The 20,195-nt window shown below is 40.3% G+C and overlaps 1 protein-coding gene across 2 annotated transcripts; it reads right to left on the reverse strand.

The window, feature by feature from the left end:
* Window positions 1-848: 848 nt before the first annotated feature.
* Window positions 849-12,176, reverse strand: MMGT1 (membrane magnesium transporter 1). Of its 2 annotated transcripts, XM_036840576.1 has the most exons (5): window positions 11,888-12,176; window positions 11,462-11,590; window positions 8,055-8,107; window positions 5,521-5,624; window positions 849-3,895 (listed from the first exon to the last, which is right to left on the reverse strand). In XM_036840576.1, exons 1-5 carry the CDS (start codon window positions 11,964-11,966, stop codon window positions 3,736-3,738), a joined length of 525 nt encoding a protein of 174 aa, XP_036696471.1. In that variant the 5' UTR covers window positions 11,967-12,176; the 3' UTR covers window positions 849-3,735. The 2 variants fall into 2 exon arrangements, with proteins under 2 accessions (XP_036696471.1, XP_036696472.1); XM_036840577.1 differs by lacking the exon at window positions 11,462-11,590 and having other exon boundaries at window positions 11,888-12,167.
* Window positions 12,177-20,195: the final 8,019 nt, after the last annotated feature.

Genomic DNA, 20,195 nt, shown 5'->3' on the forward strand with positions numbered 1-20,195 from the left:
TTCTGTACATACTGATAGAGAAAGATCTTATAAGACACAGGTAGCAAAAAAAGCAAGGTACAGAAGAGTGTATACAGTCTGATTCCATTAATGTAAAAACTTTTTAAGTATATATTTGCTGGCAAATAACTTTTTTCCTGAAAGAATATACAAGACACGTAAAGCTGGTTACCTTTGGAGAGAGGTATTAGGAGCAGGAGGGAAGGGAGCAAGTTTTAATCTCATGCCTTTCTGTACCATCTGGTTTTTTTTTTTTGCCATGTGCATATATTATCTTTCTTTTTTTCCTTTTAAAAGAATACTTGATTAGTAGGTTATTTTGAGATATTCCTATGTAGATTTGAATACTAGTAGTGCGATCTTTCAAAATACTGCAGATAAGCGCCAAGCTTTGCGAACCAGAACTTCCTCTTGGATTTCCATTAAACTCTAGATTTGTCCCCTGATGCTTTAATCATAATGATTTCCTATTAAGTATAAATTGCCATTTTGTAATGGCAGTTTGGCTATATAACACATTTGTGCTGGAATGATTAGACATTGCTACTCAAAGACCAATATTCTTATACTCCAAAGGGCATTTGATAATTCATAAATATAAATATAAATGAGATTACACATTCTATTTCAACTCTAAAAAAAACATAAAATTGCGATAAGACTTTACATGTACAATGAAAAGTAAAGTATCCACTGAATTTAGTAAAACAGCATCATATTGGAAAAAATACAGTCATTAAAATTAAATCTTACATTTTTCTGGAGACAGAGAAACAGAAGAAAATGAGATTAAAAGTAAAACGAACAAACAAACAAACAAAACAAAACAAAAAAAAACCACTACCAAAAACAGGGTGAGACAATCATTTATTTATTGGACAGGGCAAGGTCATTTAAAGAGAGGAAACATATCCAAAAGAATGTGTTTAGCTTGGTGTTACAGGCATCGATGCTCACAACAAACAACACTACTCAATACATCATGGAAACAGGCCACATACAACCAGGGGGATGCTGTCATGCCACTCAAAAATAAGCCACAATGCTTAGAAAACAATCATTAGGGAGTTACAGAGCATCACAGTCTCTAATTCACAAATCTGCATTTTCTGCAGCTGGCCCACTAGGCCATAGCATTTGGCTGGTTCCCTGGTCATTAAGTCTTCCTATATTCTAGAGAGCCTTCAACAGTACACACTTCTGAATGTCACTGAAATCATAGTCAACTGCAGGCTTAACTAGCTCGCATGACTACATTTTTGGCTACCTTAGTACTGCCTCATAGTAGTATAAATAGAATTCTGAACTTAATCCATTTAGTGCTGTTATGAAGCACCCAAATCACCCAAATCCTATGGTACCTACTTTTAAAAGACAGCATAAATTCACTGGAAGAAATTAAAGAAAAAATTTGGGAAGCTCACCTGACCAGAGGTATACAAGCTCCTAGCAAAATGAGACACAACTGAAGACTGCTATGTCAATTATTTGCCACGTTATTTGGCATCATATTTAGCAGGACTTTCCTGACTGGGCTATCCATATCAATATCCATTCTAGAGACTAGACAAAAATATTATAAGTAGTAACATATCATGAATGCTTGGTTCTGAGAAAAAACTATTCAGCATAAGACGGACTGAGAAACCTGTTAGGTATGTGACCCTCCCTCCTTACATCTACTGATTTTTACAAACCACTTCCTTTTACAGCAATCACAGTTCTCAAGAGGAGAAGTTCTCACTCCACATAGAACAAAACCATATTTGGGAAGCCAGTCATGAAAGCCCAGATACTGCAGGAATCCATTCATATTAAATGACCAGAATAGACACATGTACAGAGACAGAAAGTAGATTAGTGGCTGGGAGGCACTGGGGGAAAAAGACAGGTAACCACTAAAGGGCACAGGGTTTCTTTCTGGGCTGATGGCAATGTTCTCAAATTCACTGTGATCATGGTTGCACAACTTCATGAATATATTACACCACTGAATCGTACCCTTTAAATGGGTGAATGGTAAGGTATGTGAATTATACCTCAGTAAAGTTATTATTAAAACCTATTAGGAAAGGAAGACAGGCCCCCAAAGAGAAGAAAATAAGACGCTCTTGTGAATCAAGTCATACCTGAGGAAACGGTACACAGGCCTGACGTAAGGAGCTTGTTTCTCATACACTGTTCGGATTTAAATACAACCACTTTAACCCCTGACTTCACATTTTAAACTCATTTCTAAATTATTTTAGGTTTTCAACAGATTTCTAACTTTGTTCTCCTTAGAGAGCAGAGTCAGTGTTCCACAGATTGGGTTGGCAAAACAAAATTAAACAATGGATAAAAACCCAATGACAAAATAATCTTGTATTTCAGGCTGCGTTACCAGGCAGAAGAGCTGAGGTTCATTACTAATGGAAAAAAATGCCTTCAAGGATAAGGACATCTCATGACTCTTGCCTAAAGCACATTTCCTTTTCAAATCTGCATACAGTTATTCCCTTTATACCTATACAATTCAACAAAAGCAATGTTTCCATACCTGTATGATTCAACAAAAGCAATGTTTTCTAAGAAGAAATGTAGAAATGTTAAGCTTCCTGTAGATCAAAGAGCTAGCCAAATTCCCCTAAAACTTAAATTACTGTTTCTAAAAAAATTCTTCTCTGTACCCTCATCCTCACCTTCAGCAACATACAATGAAGATGGAAAACAAATCAGAAGCTATGAAACAATTTCTTCAATGACCTTAATTTTTTTTAAAGACATGAGTTCCAAATATTTAGAACATATTTGGCCCAATTCCGTTGAAGTCTACCTTTAATGAGAAGGTTTCCTTTATTTTTACTAATTCACTAGTTTAGTATGCAATAAAATAACAGAGATTTTGAATAAGTTAAACTGGCTAATGACAAGTAATCAGTTTTCCTCAGTGATTACTATTCTTCTACACAGGCAGGATAATTAATTCACGGATGGTCTTTTTGGTCTATCTTCAACTATTCTTACACTACACAATCAATTCGGGACATTTTTTACCAATAAATGAAGAGAACACAAGTAGCTTTACAGCAAGCTGAGTTTGTTAAATATATTTGTTATGACAAAGGATTTCTGACACAAAAATTGCTCGCTGCACACAGAACCCCAGAGAAGTGATGAAACAAGACTGATGTTAGGAGGTATATGGGAGCGGGGTAGGGTGAGAAGTAATGGATAAATTAAAAACTGGCAAGTATCTGCTGAAGCAGAGCCACTTTTTAGGGGGCATAAGAAAAACTGATAAGTCACCATTTTGGTCTCTTTAGAGAGGTCCATTTGTTGTTAAGAACTTAAGACCATTTTACTAGCATTTATGCTGCAAAATGCAGTAGTCACACTATCTCCAAAAGGATCCTGAAAACTGTAGTGCAAAAGAAAAGAAATCTAAGAAAATAAATAATTACAAAACCACCATTTTTCAAAGAAACGTGTTCAAAACAGTGACTTTTACAAAACATGTGAATTTGTTTTAGATGAAAAAAGAATTCTCTATGAAAGATCAAAGACTCATTTCACAGATAACTTATATTGCATTCATGATTTGATTAACAGTGTATAAACAAGGGTCATAGACTTTTTTAATTAGGTCTGAAAGATCAATATAAATACTGATGGGGGGGGAGTGTTTTGTACCCCAAACTCCAATATTCCAGCTCTGTGTCCTGTCCTATTCTGTTATTATAATTTGTAAAAATCTTAACGACGCAGTGATTCAAGTTTTCGTAACTTCAATGATGTGTTAGAGGACAACGCATCTTGGTTTGAAGAATTTGTTGTATCCGAAGGCCGGAACAGTACTCGACCGCGATGATTAAATACATAAAATGATGGGTGATTCCTTAATGTGTCAAATGTCCTTAAAAGAAAAAAAGCATCAATTTTAGATAAACCTTTATAAAAGCCTATTTGAAAATAAGCAGGCTTCTAATAAATTACGAATTTGCTATGGGTTATAGTTTTAACTAAGTTTAAATCCATAAAATCAGACTATAATTGGTAAACATACTGTATCTCACTTTCTTCCTGTACAAGGAAAATAAGAAACCCAGAAATGCAACATAAAACCCTCAAATTTTTTAATTCAGGCATTCCTTCCAAGATGCCTATGAAAACACAAATAATTGCTCAACTTTAATCACCTCTATAAATCTAACACTAGCCCATGCCAAATAGTCCTTAAAAAAAAAAACAGTACATAGATTATAACTTAGATTATTCTCACCTGGCCCTCACTATTCAAGCCATCTGATCATTGTACAGATCTGTCTTCCAAGAATCAAGTACAACGAAAAATTCCTTTTGGCCCTTCTGTACCTGCTGTTGTCCAAACTCGTACATTTTGCTACCACCTACTAAATTCATGTATTTTGCTACCACCTACTTAATGCCATTCTGTTTTACTTCTTTCTTTCTAGGCCCCTTGCATGTGATTCTTGGTAGACTCTTTGTAAGAACTGTAGTGGGTAGTGATAGTGGAGTATCCTTTCATTTTTCCAGTGAGATATATGCAGTCTAAAAAAAGTTCACAAACACCTAAGTGTATGGCTTTTGGTATTGGTTTGTTTTTAAATATTAACTTCCTGGAAGGAAAGAGAACTTTTCTTTTGATAAAAACTCAAATCTCAACGTCAGCCCACCTGAAAATCCAAGCATACCCCAACATAAAATGGGAAGCCTGAGATGTGACTACTTAAAATGTAAATTAAAAAGTAAAAGTAAAAAGGGGATGAATTTCCTCTAACACATAAATGTTTACTGTGAATTCTTCTAAGGAAATACTGTGTTGAAGTTTCTAGGATCAAGAAGGTGGGTAAAGTCCAGAGACGGAATTGAATAAAGCTAAAGGATGATTTTATGCAAGTCAGAAATACGGAAAAGAAAAGCAAGCAAAGCTCATGAAAATAGCCTAGAAGTAGTATAGGAGAAAAAAGGAAAGCAGAATAACAAATATACTTTAGTCCAAGGATAGAAAAGGGCCTAAGAGCAGAGTTTATGTCACAGACTAGGTTCAAGTGATAGAGGAAACAAAAAACCTCTTAATCTTCCAAAGATTAAGCTGGGACAAGAGGATAAGAAGAGGAAAAGGGAAGGGAGGGAAGGGAGGGAAGGGAGGGAAGGGAGGGAGGAAGGAGAGGGGGAAGCAAGGCAGGTGGGGAAGAAAGAAGGAAAAAATTCCTGAGGGAATATCTTCCTATATATCTATTTCCATCCACCTATCTATCCAACCAGTCAACAAGTAATTTTAAGCAACCATAACATAACATCTTATTCTAATGTCAAAAACCTGTCATTCAACTTCCATTTTTCCTGTCACATCAAACACTGCCTCAATTTTTTTACCTCATTACTCATACAAACTGCATAATCGAAATGTAAAAACAAAACCAACTTTTATGTACCATAAAAAACATAGATTTTAAATTATGTAAATGAAGCAAAACCCCCATGAAATTAAATGCCTATGAAAAGGAAAAGACTTACTTATTTTTTAGTTCTGAAGTGGCATCCATGTCTTTAAACTCCCCTGCAATATGAACTATACCATAACAGGTAACTGCAAAGGCCAGAAGTGTCTGAAGAACTATCTGTGAGTATAAAGATTGAAATTACTAAACAACATACAAATATTATTATAAAAGTTTACAATTTTCTCTCCATCTCTTTCTAGCCTCTTAACAGGTATTTCTTCTAGATCCTATCAAGGAGTCTCACTTTAAATGATTTGGACTCAGACAAAACAGTATCTTCTATAAGTTCTGTGAATCGGCTGCAAAAATACTTCTGGGTTTTGCGCAAATAGCAAAAACAGGTACCAAGCCATTCAGAACTCAGTTATCAACTATTACCAGCTTCTAAGAGCAACTATGAATGTTTTAATGTATTACTGTTAAATATCACAGAGTATAAAAAGAACACCCCTTAGCCACCACCTAGGGCAACTATGAATGTTTTAATGTATTATTGTTAAATATCACAGAGTGTAAAAAGAATACCCCTTAGCCACCACCTAGCTTAAGAAATAGAACATTACCAGTACCTTTCAAGGCCCAGGTATCCCTCTCCAATTATATCCTTCACCCTCCCTCCCAGTTAACTGTTGTCCCCAATTGTGTATTAATCAGTTCCTTGCTTTTATTTATAATTTTACCAGCTCTGTATGTACCTCTAAAACATACACTGCTTACTTTTTCCCATTTGAGCTTTTTTTTTGGTGAGATTCCTCCCTGTTGAAGTACATAGTTGTAGTCCATTCATTTTCATTGTATTTCATTACACGAAAATCCCACAATTTATACATTCTACTGTTGATGGCTATGTGGGCCGTTTCCTGTCTGTGACTTTTACAACATCAGGATGGATATCTTTGTGTATGTCTCCTGGCACACGGCAGTGCAACCACTGGCGTAGAGTATACACAAATTCAACTTTATTAGGTAATACGAAACTGCTTTCCAAAGAGGTTATGCAAGCAAAAACTTGCCATGTTTGATATTAACCAACATGGGATTACAGGCATATTTTATTTTCTTGATTGTGATTTTCTGTATTTTTCAAATTTTCCCATTTGTAAACAGAAGAAAGTTATTTTAAATAGATATAAATGAGTGTGTATATGTGTGTGTGCGTGTGTGTGTGCGCGCATCTACCACAAAACAAAGGTGACGGGAGAATGAGTTAATAGCCACATCTACCGTGTCTTTAATTATGACAATTAAAGTCAAAATTAGCCACAAGCTACTACTCTTTCTAAACTAAAATCTAATGTCATCTGTTATACTGGTTTACATCCCCACCACCAGTGTACCAAGACCCATTTCATACAATGCAGTCATAGGCATCATTAACAAGGATGTGGTAAATCTATGAGTTGTCATGAAAATATGTCAAGATAAATTGTTAAGTAATAAAAAGCTAGTTATGAAAGTATACATATATACACATAACTTTTTTAAAAGAAACACTCTGTGTTTTGATTACGTAAAACTATACATACACAAAGATAATGTTGTTTATGCATAGAAGAAAACTAAACTACTGATATACTCCAAACTGTTGGGAGTAGAGGTAGAATTGTGAGCAATGGGGCAGTTTTTTTTTTTAATTGTATGGGGTCAGTTTTACTTTTAACACTTACTGGTTGATTCTATTACAAAGAACTTACTACTTTTGTTCTTTAAAATCCAATAAAGATTTAAAAAAAGGTGGGGGGGAATTCCCCAGCAGTCCAGTGGCTAGGACTCCACGCTTCCACTGCAGGGGGTACGGGTTCAATCACTGGTCGGGGAACTAAGATCCCGCAAGCCACACGGCACAGGCAAAAAAAACAAAACAAAAATCCAATAAAGATAAAAAACTGTGAGTGAAGTTCACATATTATTTCAGCTTTAAAAAAAAAGTACTTCCTTATTTTTCTTTAGTTTTACCACCTATGTATCTGTCCCTAAACAATGTTTTGTTAGTTTTACTTGTTTTTAAACTTTATGTATAAAAGGAACTTTCTAAAAAAAAAAAAAGTCAAATAATCAACTTAAGTCCATCTCACACTACAGACAGAGCAACTTCTAGAAAGACTATTATAAACTAAGTTCTAGGGAATTCCCTGGCTGTCCAGTGGTTAGGACTCCACACTTTCACTGCAGGGGGCCCGGGTTCGACCCCTGGTCAGGGAACTAAGATCCTGCAAACTAAGATCTGCAAGCTGCGCAGCATGGCCAAAAAAATAAACTAAGTTCTAGAAACCAAACAGAAATCTTTTGTTTACAAATCTTTGGGTTTTACAATGAGTGACAAAAAGTAGATAACAGATATGCTATTTCAGGTCTGGAAAATTAAGAGAATAAAAAACCAAAAAATTTTAAAAATATATTTTAAGCTATGTGGCTGATTTTTAAACTATACATACATATATATTTTTTATTGAAGTATAGCTGATTTACAATATTGTGTTAGTTTCAGGTATACGGCAAAGTGATTCGGTTATATATATTTTAATGGAATATAAATGACCAACTTACATCTATTGGCAGTGATTCATCTTCTTTTTCTGTTAATCGCATATAAGAACGATCTATAAACCAGAAGCATACCATTAAAGAAATTGTAGCCCATTTTTCTTAAAATGCAAGCAAATCTATATACCAAACAAGCAACTGACATGTGCTACAAAAAGTAATGCTAATCCTGGATTCCTCAAAAACCTCTATCTTCTAAGGCAGTCAGTCTGATCTTAAACTATTTTATTCCCATCATGACCTGCTCTGTCACCTTATAAAACAGGAGAAGAGTGAAAAGTGAGCAAATATGAGGAAGAAGTACCTAAACATAATTTTTCTTTCATTACTACAGGAAAACTAGAATTCTCTGAAATTCTTTCACTAACTGGTCAAAGAAATCACAGTTATTTAAAAATTAAGTCTACAGAAAATCTCAACTCTGAAATAGCACCACCATCACATAATATGGACAAAGTAATATTGTTATGGAAATGTTTTTCCTGAGACAATATGCTGGGGGGTTGTTGGAATAGGAGAAGTTCCTGGACATCAATTGCTGCTTCTATGATTTAATTATAATTCTGCTACTGCCTTAGCCTCAGGAGGCAGCAAGGTATGAAGGAAAAGGATCAGGATTTGGAAGCTGAAAAGCCTAGATCATAATACCAGCTCTTCAATTTATCGTAATCTCATTCAATGTAAGACACCCTCGTGGATTGTAACATGTATCTCAATTTCAGAGTGTTAAAGTGTAGGAGTGGGAGGTGGAATGTGCCTGAGAATCAAAAAAATACAGTATCTATCTTTTCACTGCCTAAATTTCTGCAACTGTAAATTGGTAATAATATGAGGATCAAATGAGACACAGGATAGGAGCTCTGCCATAACAAAGTTCGTCACGGCAAAGACCAGCATGCCACAGCACCCCAGGGTGCTACCTGCTGCCACAACCTGACAGGACACAATTAGCCTCAAAGGTAAATATTGGTCTCTTTCCAACATGAGGACTATAAAGAGGTCCCACTGCAGTGACAAATGCCACAAGGCATCCTCACCTCACATAAAAACACAAAATCCTAATTCTAGAGGAATCTTGCACAATCCCTACCTAATAACATGCTTAAAACCTCAAATTACTGTGAGTGAGCATGCATTGACTCTTAAAAGAGAATGTGTTTAGAGACATTTCTTAAGTTTTATCTCACAGGTTTCATCATAAGGACAGGTGTAAAAGAAAAATCAAACCAATACCCAAATAGGTTTTGGCTAACTTCCTACTGCCTGTTCAATTCCCAGCTACCTTTCTTCTTTGCATGAAGCATAATCTGACTCTAGCTTTAGCAGGGCATTTCCTTATCTGTAAAATGAAGGGGTTGGACTTCAGTCATCTATCTCCTTGCTCTAGGACAGTAAGATTTTACAGCTGAAGTCTATTGTAGAAAATGACGCAGTACCACTGTATCCTAATCTCCTCTAGGGCAGCTATTCTAAAATGAATGTACATACAAATCACCTGGGGATCTTATTAAAAAGCAGATTCGGATTCCATAGATCTGGGGTGGGGGGCTCTGAATTTCTGCATTTCTGACCAGCTCCCAGATGATTTCCAAGATGCTGGTCTAAAGACCACACTTGGTCAGCCAGACTCTAGGTACCTTTCTTAACCCCTTCCCCCCACCCCCTGAAAAATGACTACTCCCATCTCCATGTATTTTACATACTTTTAGCATAGCATCTATATCACTTTATGGTGATTGTTGCTTGATCCACTTGTTTCTCCACTTGACTTTGAACTCCCTCAGGACATCACTGCACCTTCTAGCACCTAAGCACAGCGCAATTTCAACCAATTACTGAAGACTGAATTTTACCAAGCAGTGTAGCACACAGGCTCTAAAATCAAACTGCTTGTCTTTGAAGCCCAGCCCCACCATTTATCTCTGTAATTTTGCACAAGTTTCCTAGCAGTATGTCTCAATTTCCTCATCTTTCAAAGACGATAATAACAATAGTATCTACCTCCCAGGGTTTTTGGTAGTATTGAATTACATAATGCACGTAAAATGCTTAGTTCAGTGCCTGGCACATGGTAAGCACTTAATAAATGTTAGCTATTATTATTGTTGTCATTCAAGATTGGAGTTTTGGAGAAACTGTCACAGAAAGCGGAGCCTGAGGAAACATGACAACTAAATGTAATATGATACTCTGGATTGATTCCTGGAATAGAAAGAAGACACTAATGGGAAAACTGGTGAAATCCAAATAAAAGCTAGACTTTACTTAATAGTACTATACCAATGTCAGTTTCCTAGTTGTGACATTATAACACAGTAATGTAAGGTGTTACCAATGGGGGAAACTGAGTGAGGGGTATACAGTAACTCTCTGTACTATCTTCGCAACCTTTCTGTAAATCTAAAATTTCAAAATAAATTAAAAAAAAATAAAGCTGAATTTCTGCCAGACAAATGTTGTCATAATACCTGTATGTAAAAAGTAACTTTACTAATTGGATCATTTTAATTATACATAATAAATAGAACAGAAGGTTTTATCTTGAAAACAATTGGAGCTTTGAGGAATTCACATTTCATTTTCTACTTTATTCCTGAAGATGGAAAGTAATGTAGCAAATAAAGGAATAAAGTTCAACTCTGAATTTCTTTCCTTCATTCAACAAATGTATTGAGTACCTAGTTGGGAACATTGTGCTGGGCACTGACATTACAGCAATGAACAAAATATATATTGTCCCTGCCCTTATGGGCTCTATAGGTTAGGAAAGAGCTCAGCAAACTTTTCCTGTAAAGGGCCAGAGAATAAATATTTTAGCCTTTGCAGGCCTTACTATCTCCATTGTAACTACTCAACTTTGCCCTTAGAAAGCAGCCAGACCATACCTACACGAATGGGCGTGGCTGTATGCCAATAAAACTTCACTGATGGACATTGAAACTTGGATTTTATATAATTGTCATGGATCATAAAATTATATTCTTTTGCTTTATTCCCCCAACAAATTAAAAATCTAAAAACATTCTGAGCTCACGGCAAAAACAGGAGGGAGGCTGCATTTGGCCCACATGCCAGAGTTTGCTAACTCCTGGTCTCGGAGAGAAGGTACACCTCAAAACAGATCAGCTGTCTCACTGCACTGCATCCTCTGCTGGACTCCAAGTTTTCTCTTGACAATACAATTGTATACGTGTGATAAAGCACTTTTTTTTTCATTTAAACTTCCCAATCACTCTGTGACATAGAAAGTGCAAGAATTAAAATCCACCTCAATGAAGCCTCAGAGAAGGGACATGATATGCCCAAGGTCACAGATTTAGCGGTAAAGCAAGTTTTTAAGAACCAGCCCCCCAGTCCGGTGCTCTTTGCCCCGCATCACAGTGCCTCCCTGAGGCAAATGGTCACTTAACTTGTCAGTCCGCCTGGACAGCCCAGGAGTGCCCAAGACGTTGTCCACCTAGTTGTCATGGGACCATGAGCATCCGAGGTCCTCGATCTGACACTTTGCCAGCCCCACGCTGGATCTGACATCACTTGTCCTGGATTCCCGGATAGATTCCCTCTCTGCCCACCCTGCAGCCCACCGGTCCCGTACTGAGCCCTCTGCCCAACACCCCCTTCCAACCCTGCTGCAACCCCAGGTGCCCCACTCTTCTCAAACTCAGACTCCAAGCCCTCCACCGGGGAGCCCCGCACTGCTTCTCACAGTCACCCCAAACTCTAAGGTCTCAAATGACCGTTCCCGGGACACGCGGTCCTACACTCCCTCAAGGGTGCGCCCACACGCCGCCCCCGGAGTCCCGCACGGAAGAGGTCGCCGTCCCTCAGGCACTTACGCTGCGCAGCGGAAAAGGCCGCGTGGGCTAGGGCAAAGAGGCCGATGCCCACCAGCCCCTTCCACAGCGACGGCGCCATGACTCCGGAGGAGTAGCAGCCCAACAAAAGAAGCGAAGGGCGGCGGAGCTGCTCCTTCCTCCACCGGCGGGTATCCGCGCAGCGCAGAGAGATGACGTCAGTGAACCCCTGGGCGCGAAGCGCCTGAGAGGTGGGAGAACCAAAGAGCCGTGAGAAAGCGGAAAGGGGGATGCCGGGAAGAAGGGGAAGCGACACGGAAAAAGTCCGCGAGTACCGAGGGGCCGGGCCTGCGCCGCGCTGCGGCTTTGCGAGGGGCGGAGCTGAGCGGACGGCGTAAAAGAAGAGGCGCAAACGGATCAATGGGGAAGCGGAGTGGAAGGGCGCCAGCAAATGAGCGCGGACCGCGGGGCAGGGGGCGGGGCCTGTGGAGAGTTCCGGGCGGGGCAGAGGAACGTGGGGCACTGCAGGCGGTGGTTAAAGGCGGTCAGTGCTGGCTCACTACCGCTGGGGTGGGAGTTTTTGTTTGTTTGTTTTGCTTTTCCCTCAAGCTGTGCCCTTTGTTTTCTGTCGACCTTTCCTGTACTTCAGCCTACTGGGAACCGCGGAAGGAGGCAAGGGTGTGAAAGCGAGGGGGCGGGTGGGGTGTAGAGGAAAACCACCCGGCATTTGGAGCCGCAAACACGTCGCACGCGGGGGACACTCAGTAAAAGTTAGTTCCCTTCTCCTTACCTTCAAAAGGTCTATGAGAAAGATTCGCGCCCAAAAGGGTGTAGCGCGGCGGGAGTGTTTCGTCACGAAGAGAACCAGTTTACATTAGGGAGAAATGAAAGGAGAGGAATAAAGTGATGCTAACAACACAGGCCCATCCATCTTCTGTCTCTCTGATCAGAATAAAATATACTCTCCTTTCTCGATTTTTTTCTTTGTCTTCATCCCCTACACTATAGACATTTTACATTGACCTCTTTCCACTCTATTCTCCTTTGGCCAGCTCACCTATTCATTCCCACTGCTTTAAGCCATCGTCAATATTAGTGATTCCAAGTCGACATCTCTATCTCAAATGTCTTTCCTGCGCTCCAGACCTGCATTTCCAACTCCCTGCTGATCATTTATTTCTATCCTGTGGCCCTTAACACTTAATATGGCCAAAACAGAATTCACCCCTTTTTCCAAACTCCACCAACTCCTCCAGTGCCTCCTGACTGGTTGGCACAATGTTGTAAACTGCATATCACAAGGTAAATGCAAAGTGTGACCACCATCCTTTGCCCTTAGCCCTGTCAGAATTCTATGTTTTAGCTGCATCAATTTGCTCACTCTTACTGGCTACTAGACGCCTATCCTGTCCACCCTTTTAAATTTGCATTCTTTCCATTCCTGATCCCCCTCACCTCTATTTTTATATCACCTTCTAACATACTCTATAATTTACCTATTTATTATGTTTGTTGTGTTATTATTGTTTACCAGCTCTCTTCCTCCAGGAATGTAAGTTCCAAGAGGACAGAGGTTTCTGTCTATACTTAGAACGTTGCCTGTCACATGGTAAGCATTCAATGTTTGCTGAATGAATGAATGAATTATGGGAAAGAAGTGGAGAAGGATGTATCCTCCTTTGGAAGAATCTCTATAGAGAGTCCGTCCATTATTTTTGAATTGGATTCAAAAATCCCTGTGGACTTGTACACACCCTTAGATTTTGGTAACACTTTGATTGATGATAAGCATTTTCTGACATACTTGAGCTTCCTCAAAGCTGAAAAAATTGAGAAAATAAAGAAGGCATCCAAGAGTCATCAGATTTCCTCAACTTTACCTATATAGTTTTTGTCCTGGATCCCATTTTCCAAACCTTTAATTATAGTCATTATTTTTCTCTGGGCCCTCTCCAATTTCTTCACCTCTAAGCCAAGAGTTGACACGGTACTTGATCAACGTCAAGTACAGTATATTGTATTCCTTACAAATGTAGCCCTATTTATAGACCTCACAATCAGGAAGAACCAGGAAATAATCTCTCTGCACTTAACAGGAAAGTGCTTCCTTCTCCACCGCTGGGAGGTGGCAAGGTTGAAAACATAGGTGATCCAAAAAAAATCTTAAAACTTTGTTTTGGCTTTGATAATGGTCAAATTGAAATTAGTCTTTTCAGGTACCCTATTAAATTACTTCTGTTAATATTAATTTATCTGAAGCAGAAAATGATTAGGAGGTTTCTTAAAGGAGCTGAGATCTGGTGACTTTCTTTTAAAAGGATGAGGTTATAGAAAAAAGAGAGAGCCAGTAAGGAGTCTGGTATTTGTATAAACCACCAATACATTATCCTAGTCTTCAGGGAAGTGACCTCTGTCTAGGCCTTGAATTTTGTTTTCTCCATTACACTCTTAAAATGCATTCCCCACTCTTTTGAATCTGTTACCCACATACTGAGTGCAAGCTACCTAGTTTTACATTTTCTAGAAATAAATGGTTAACTCATATTCATGAGGTAGGATTTTGTCTCATCTATAGATTCCACCCTGAAAGGAAGCCAAAATATTCATAGTCACAATTACTAAGGAATTTACTAAGCCACAGTTACTAAGTACCTTGGGTCCACTCATGCAGTGTTCTCTACGTTAGAGTTAATCCCAAAGGTGCAAGTTACAGCTAATGGCAGCAGTGTTTTCACGAGCTCTTAGAACAAAAGTCAAACCTCATGAGAAAGAGCATTTAAATTCCTGGGTGACCCAAGAAGTGCCTTTACTTTTCCCAAAGAAACAGCCTTCGTCCACATGCACAGTGGATAAATGATGTGGATGTTATTAAAGGTGGGGATAACCATCTCTAAAGCGTTTCCTATGGAGATGGAGATGTTGTTTATGAAGGCTCATCGCTGTTTCCCCAGGATAGTTGGTTGAATAGAGAAAGCACTGCAATCCCAGAATTGTCTTCAAGTTAATTAACTTTGTTACATGCCACCCAACTGGAGGAGTAACTTCATACACCACATCCATGTACCCACTTCCCACGCAGATTCTCCCTCTACCTAGCACACTCTGTCCTTTCCTACTTAGTTCAAAAACCCACCTTCCCTAGAAATACATTCCTGACTATTATAGGTATCTATAGGAGCCTTATATCTATTGTAGATGCTAAACCTTTCTTCAAGCTATTTATTACAACCCCCCTGGATCACAAATTCTAGAGGTTTACTACTATATAAACTAGTGTTTTATATATATATATATATATTTTTTTTTTATTCTTTACAAAAGTAATGTCTGCTCAGTCTAAGAAATTCAAACAACAAAGCAATGTGTCTTCCTCTTAAAACATTAAGTGGTGTGTTGGTATTTTGAGTTTTGAATCTTAGTAAAAAGACTGGTTACTTGATTCATATCTTTAAGATTATTTTGCTGGAAGGTTTATACTACTGTGGTTAAGAGCATATGCTCAAGAATCAGATTGGGTTTATTTTTTATTTTATTTTTTATTTTTTTCCTCCAGTTTTATTGAGATATAACTGACATTCAGCACTGTATAAGTTTAAGGTGTACAGCGTAATGATTTGACTTCCATACATCATGAAATGATGACCACAATAAGTTTAGTGAACATCTATCATCTCATATAGATGCAAAATTAAAGAAATAGAAAAAAAAATTTTTTCTTATGATGAGAACTCTTAGGATACTCTCAACAGCTTTCATATATAACACACAGCAGTGTTAATTATATTTATCATGTTGTACATTACATCCCTAATACGTATTTATCTTTTATAACTGAAAGTTTGTACCTTTTGACTGCCTTCATCCAATTCCCCCTCCCCCTAGCCCCCATCTCTGGTAACCACAAATCTGATCTCTTTTTCTATGACCTTGTTTGTTTGTTTTTGAAGTATAAATGACCTACAACACTATGCTAGTTCCTGTTATACAACATAGTGATTTGGCATTTCTATAAATTTCAAAATGGTCACCATGATAAGTCTAGTTATTATGTCACCATTCAAAGATTTTACATAGTTATTGACTAGATTCCCCACACTGTACATTTCATATACATGACTCATTTATTTTTGCAACTGGAAGTTTGTACGTCTTAATCTATATATGTGATTATTTTAGGCTTCTGATCTCTTAAGTTCAAACACATTTTAACAACCCTGCATTTTTACTCCCCTCCCCCCATATTTACTGTTTTGATATCATATTTTACATCTTTTGGTTTTCTGTATCCCTTAACTAATTATTGCGAATATAGATAATTTTATAACTTTTGTCTTTCAGCCTTCCTACTAGCTTTATACATGGTTGATTTACTACTTTAATGTGTTTTTGCCTTTACCAATGAGATTTTTCCTTTCATAATTTTCATGTTTCTAGTTGTGGCCTTTTCTTTTCGACCTCAAGAAGTTCCTTTAGCATTTGTTGTAAAGCTGGTTTAGTGGTGCTGAACACTTTTTTTTTTTTTTTTTAGAGGTTTGAGAGACAACAATTATTTATTTATTGATTTATTTATTTTTGGCTGCCTTGGGTCTTCGTTGCTGCACGCGGGCTTTCTCTAGTTGCAGCGAGCGGGGGCTACTCTTCGTTGTAGTGCACTGGCTTCTCATTGCGATGGCTTCTCTTGTTGCGGAGCACGGGCTCTAGGCGCGAGGGCTTCAGTAGTTGTGGCACTCAGGCTCAGTAGTTGTGGCTCTAGAGCGCAGGCTCAGTAGTTATGGCGCATGGGCTTAGTTGCTGCGCGGCATGTGGGATCTTCCCAGACCAGGGATTGAACCCGTGTCCCCTGCATTGGCAGGCGGATTCTTAACCACTGCACCACCAGGGAAGTCCGGTGCTGAACTTTTTTAGCTTTTGTTTGTGTGTAAAACTTTTGATCTCTCCATCAAATCTGAATGAAAGCCTTGCTGGGTAGAGTATTCTTGGTTGTAGGTTCTTCCCTTTCATCATCACTTTAAATATATCATGCCACTCCCTTCTGGCCTGTAGAGTTTCTGCTGAAAAGTGAGATGATAACCTTATGGGAGTTCCTTTGTACGTAACGTTGCTTTTCCCTTGTTGCTTCTAATGTTCTCCCTTTATGTACAATTTTTGCCATTTTAATTACAGTATATCTTGGTGTGGTCCTCTTTGGGTTCCTTTTTGGGATTCTCTGTGCTTTCTGGACTTGGGTGTCTGTTTCCTTTCCCAGGTCAGGGGAGTTATCAGCTATTATATCTTCAAATATGTTCTCAGTCCCTTTCGCTCTCTCTTCTCCTTCTGGGACCCCTTTAATGTGAACGTTAGTATGCTTGATGTTGTTCCAGAGGTCTCTTAAGCTGTTCTCATTGCTTTTTTTAAAGATTTTTTCCTTTTTTTGGCTGCGTTGGGTCTTAGTTGCGGCACGAGGGATCTTCGTTGAGGCATGCAGGATCTTTCGTTGAGGTGCGCGGGCTCTTTGTTGTGGCGCACGGGCTTCTCTCTAGTTGTGGTGTGCAGGCTCCAGGGCGCGTGGACTCTGTAGTTGTGGCGCACAGGTTCCAGAGTGCGTGGGCTCTGTAGTTTGCAGCACATGGGCTCTCTAGTTGAGGCACGCAAGCTCAGTAGTTGTGGTGCGGGGGTTAGTTGCCCCACAGCATGTGGGATCTTAGTTCCCTGACCAGGGATCGAACCCACGACCCCTGCATTGTAAGGCAGATTCTTTACCACTGGACCACCAGGGAAGTCCCTGTCCTCATTGCTTCTTATTCTCTTTTATTTTATATGTTGAGCTTCAGTGACTTCCACTATTCTGTCTTCCAGCTCGCTGATCCGTTCCTCAGTATCATCTAATTTACTGTTGATTCCTTCTAGTGTATTTTTAATGTCAATTATTGTATTCTTCATCTCTGTTTAGGTCTTTATATTTTCTAACTCTGTTAAAAACTTCTAACTTCTCACTCTGTTCATCCAATCTTCTCGCAAATTCTCTGAATATATTTACAATCATTACCTTGAACTCTTTATTGGGTAGATGGCCTATCTCCACTTCACTTAGTTCTTCCGAGGTTTTATCTTGTTCCTTTGTTTGGAACGTGTTTCTTTGTCACCTCATTTTACCTAATTTGCTGTATTTATTTTTATGTACCTGGTAGGTTGGTTACATTTCCTGACCTTGCATAAGTGGCTATTTGTAGGAGATATCCTATGCCTCCCAGCAGCACACCGCCCTCTGGTCACCAGAGCTATATGCTCTAGGCGTGCCCCCTATGTGAGATGTGTGGGTCCTTCTATTGTGGTGGGTAGTCTGGTAGGCACGGCTGGCCCCCAGTCTGATTGGTTGCCAGGTCCTAACTTGTGCAGAGGCTGTAGGCTACTGGTGGGTGTGGTCAGGTCACAAGGTTGCTGGCTTGAGAGCCCCAGTGGGTCCCAGGGCTAGTGCTGGCCCACTGGTGGGCAGAACCAGGTTCTGGGGTGGGTGGTTGGAGGGCCGAGGTTCCCAGATCTGCTGTTGGCCTGCTGGTGGGTGGGGCTGGTTCCTGACAAGGTTGGCTGTGGTGTCTGCGGTGTCCCAAAGCTGACACTGGCCCGCTGATGAGTTGGGCCAAAACCCGGGGCGGCTAGCTGAGCAGTCCAAGGCGTCTCACAGCTTGTGTTGGCTTGCTGGTGGGAAGGGCTAGGGCCCAGGGGATCCCAGGGCTAGTGCCAGCTTGCTGGTTGGGCAGAGCCAATTCCTCGGATATCTGGCTGCAGGGCCTTGGAAGTCCCAAAGCTGGTGTCAGCCCACGGGTGGGTGGGACCAGATCCCAGGCCACTGGCTAAGGGGCCCAGAGTGTCCCGGAGCTGGTGTTGGCCTGCTGGTGTACAGGGCCAGGTCCTCAGGACTGTGTCAGCCCACTGGTGGGTGGGGCCAGGGCCCTGGGGATCCCAGGATTGGTGCCCACCCACTGGTGGGTGGAGGTGATCCCAGGGCTAGTGCCAGCCCACTGGTGGGTGGGGCCAGGTCCCAGGGTCTCTGGCTGCAGGGCCCTGGGCGTCCCAGGGGTGGTGCCAGTGCACTGGTGTGCGAGGCCAGCTCCTGGGCCCTCTGGTGAACAGGGCTGGGTCCCAGGGCAGCTGTGGGCTCAGGGGTTCTTAAGGCAGCAGGCCTGCTGGTGAGTGGGTCTATATCTCCTCTCAGCCAGTTGCTTGGCCTGAGGTGTCCCGGTACTGGTGCCAACAAGCTGGTGAGCAGGGGCAGGGCCAGGTCCCTGCACTAATAAGCTAGAGGGAGAATTCCAAAATGGCACTTGATAGCACCAGTGTCCACGTGGTAGAACGAGCTCCCAAAAATGACTGTCGCCAGTGTCTGTGTCCCGAGGGTGAGCTGCAGTTGCCTCCCGCCTCTCCGGGAGACGCTCCAAGATCAGCACGTGGGTCTGACCCAGGCTCCTCCCAAATTACTGCTTCTGCCCTGGGTGCCGGAGTGTGTGAGATTTTGTGTGTGCCCTTTAAGAGTGGAGTCTCTGTTTCCCATAGCCCTCTGGCTCTTCCAAAAGTAAGCCTGCTGGCCTTCAAAGCCAAACATTCTGAGACCTTCTCTTCCTGGTGCAGGACCCCCGGGCTGGGGAGCCTGATGTGGGGCTCAGACCCATTGCTCCTTGGGGAGGACCTCTGCAATTGTAATTATCCTTCTGTTTGTGGGTTGCCCACCCAGGAGTACGGGTCTTGAGTATACTGCGTCTCTGTTCCTCCTACCTGTCTCATGGGGGTTCCTTCTGTATATCTTTAGTTGTAGAAAATCTTTTCTGCTAGTCTTCTGGTCTTTCTCATCAATAGTTTCTCCACAAATGATTGTAATTTTAGTGTGCCCATGGGAGGAGGTGAGCTCAGGGTCTTCCTACTCTGCCATCTTGGCCACTCCCCCTAGAATCAGATTGGGTTGAAATCCTGGCTTCTCCTTTACTACCTTTGGCAGATTGGACAAGTTACTTAACTTCACTGTGCCTCAGTTTCCTCATCTGTAAAGTGGGAATAATAATAGTACTTACCTGATAAGATTGTTGTCAGAATCGAGTGAGGTGATGCCTACAAGTTGTTTACAATAATCTCACACACAGGGAGCACTCAGTAAATGTTAGCCATTGTTATTGATGCTCCTGTTGACTCCTCTAGCTATTTTTCCAGACTGAACAGGTTCTTTATCCCTTTAGTCTTTCCTAAAACATCAGTTGCTCCACCCCTTTGATTATTTTAATTGCTATTCTCTGGACTGTTTCCAGATCCACTAATATTTCTCATGGGGTTTCATTAGTACATCTGCACAAAGTATCCTAGGTTACTTGTCTGAGGTTAATAC

The sequence above is a fragment of the Balaenoptera musculus genome, chromosome X (genome assembly GCF_009873245.2).
Source record: "Balaenoptera musculus isolate JJ_BM4_2016_0621 chromosome X, mBalMus1.pri.v3, whole genome shotgun sequence".
Lineage (NCBI taxonomy): Eukaryota > Metazoa > Chordata > Mammalia > Artiodactyla > Balaenopteridae > Balaenoptera > Balaenoptera musculus.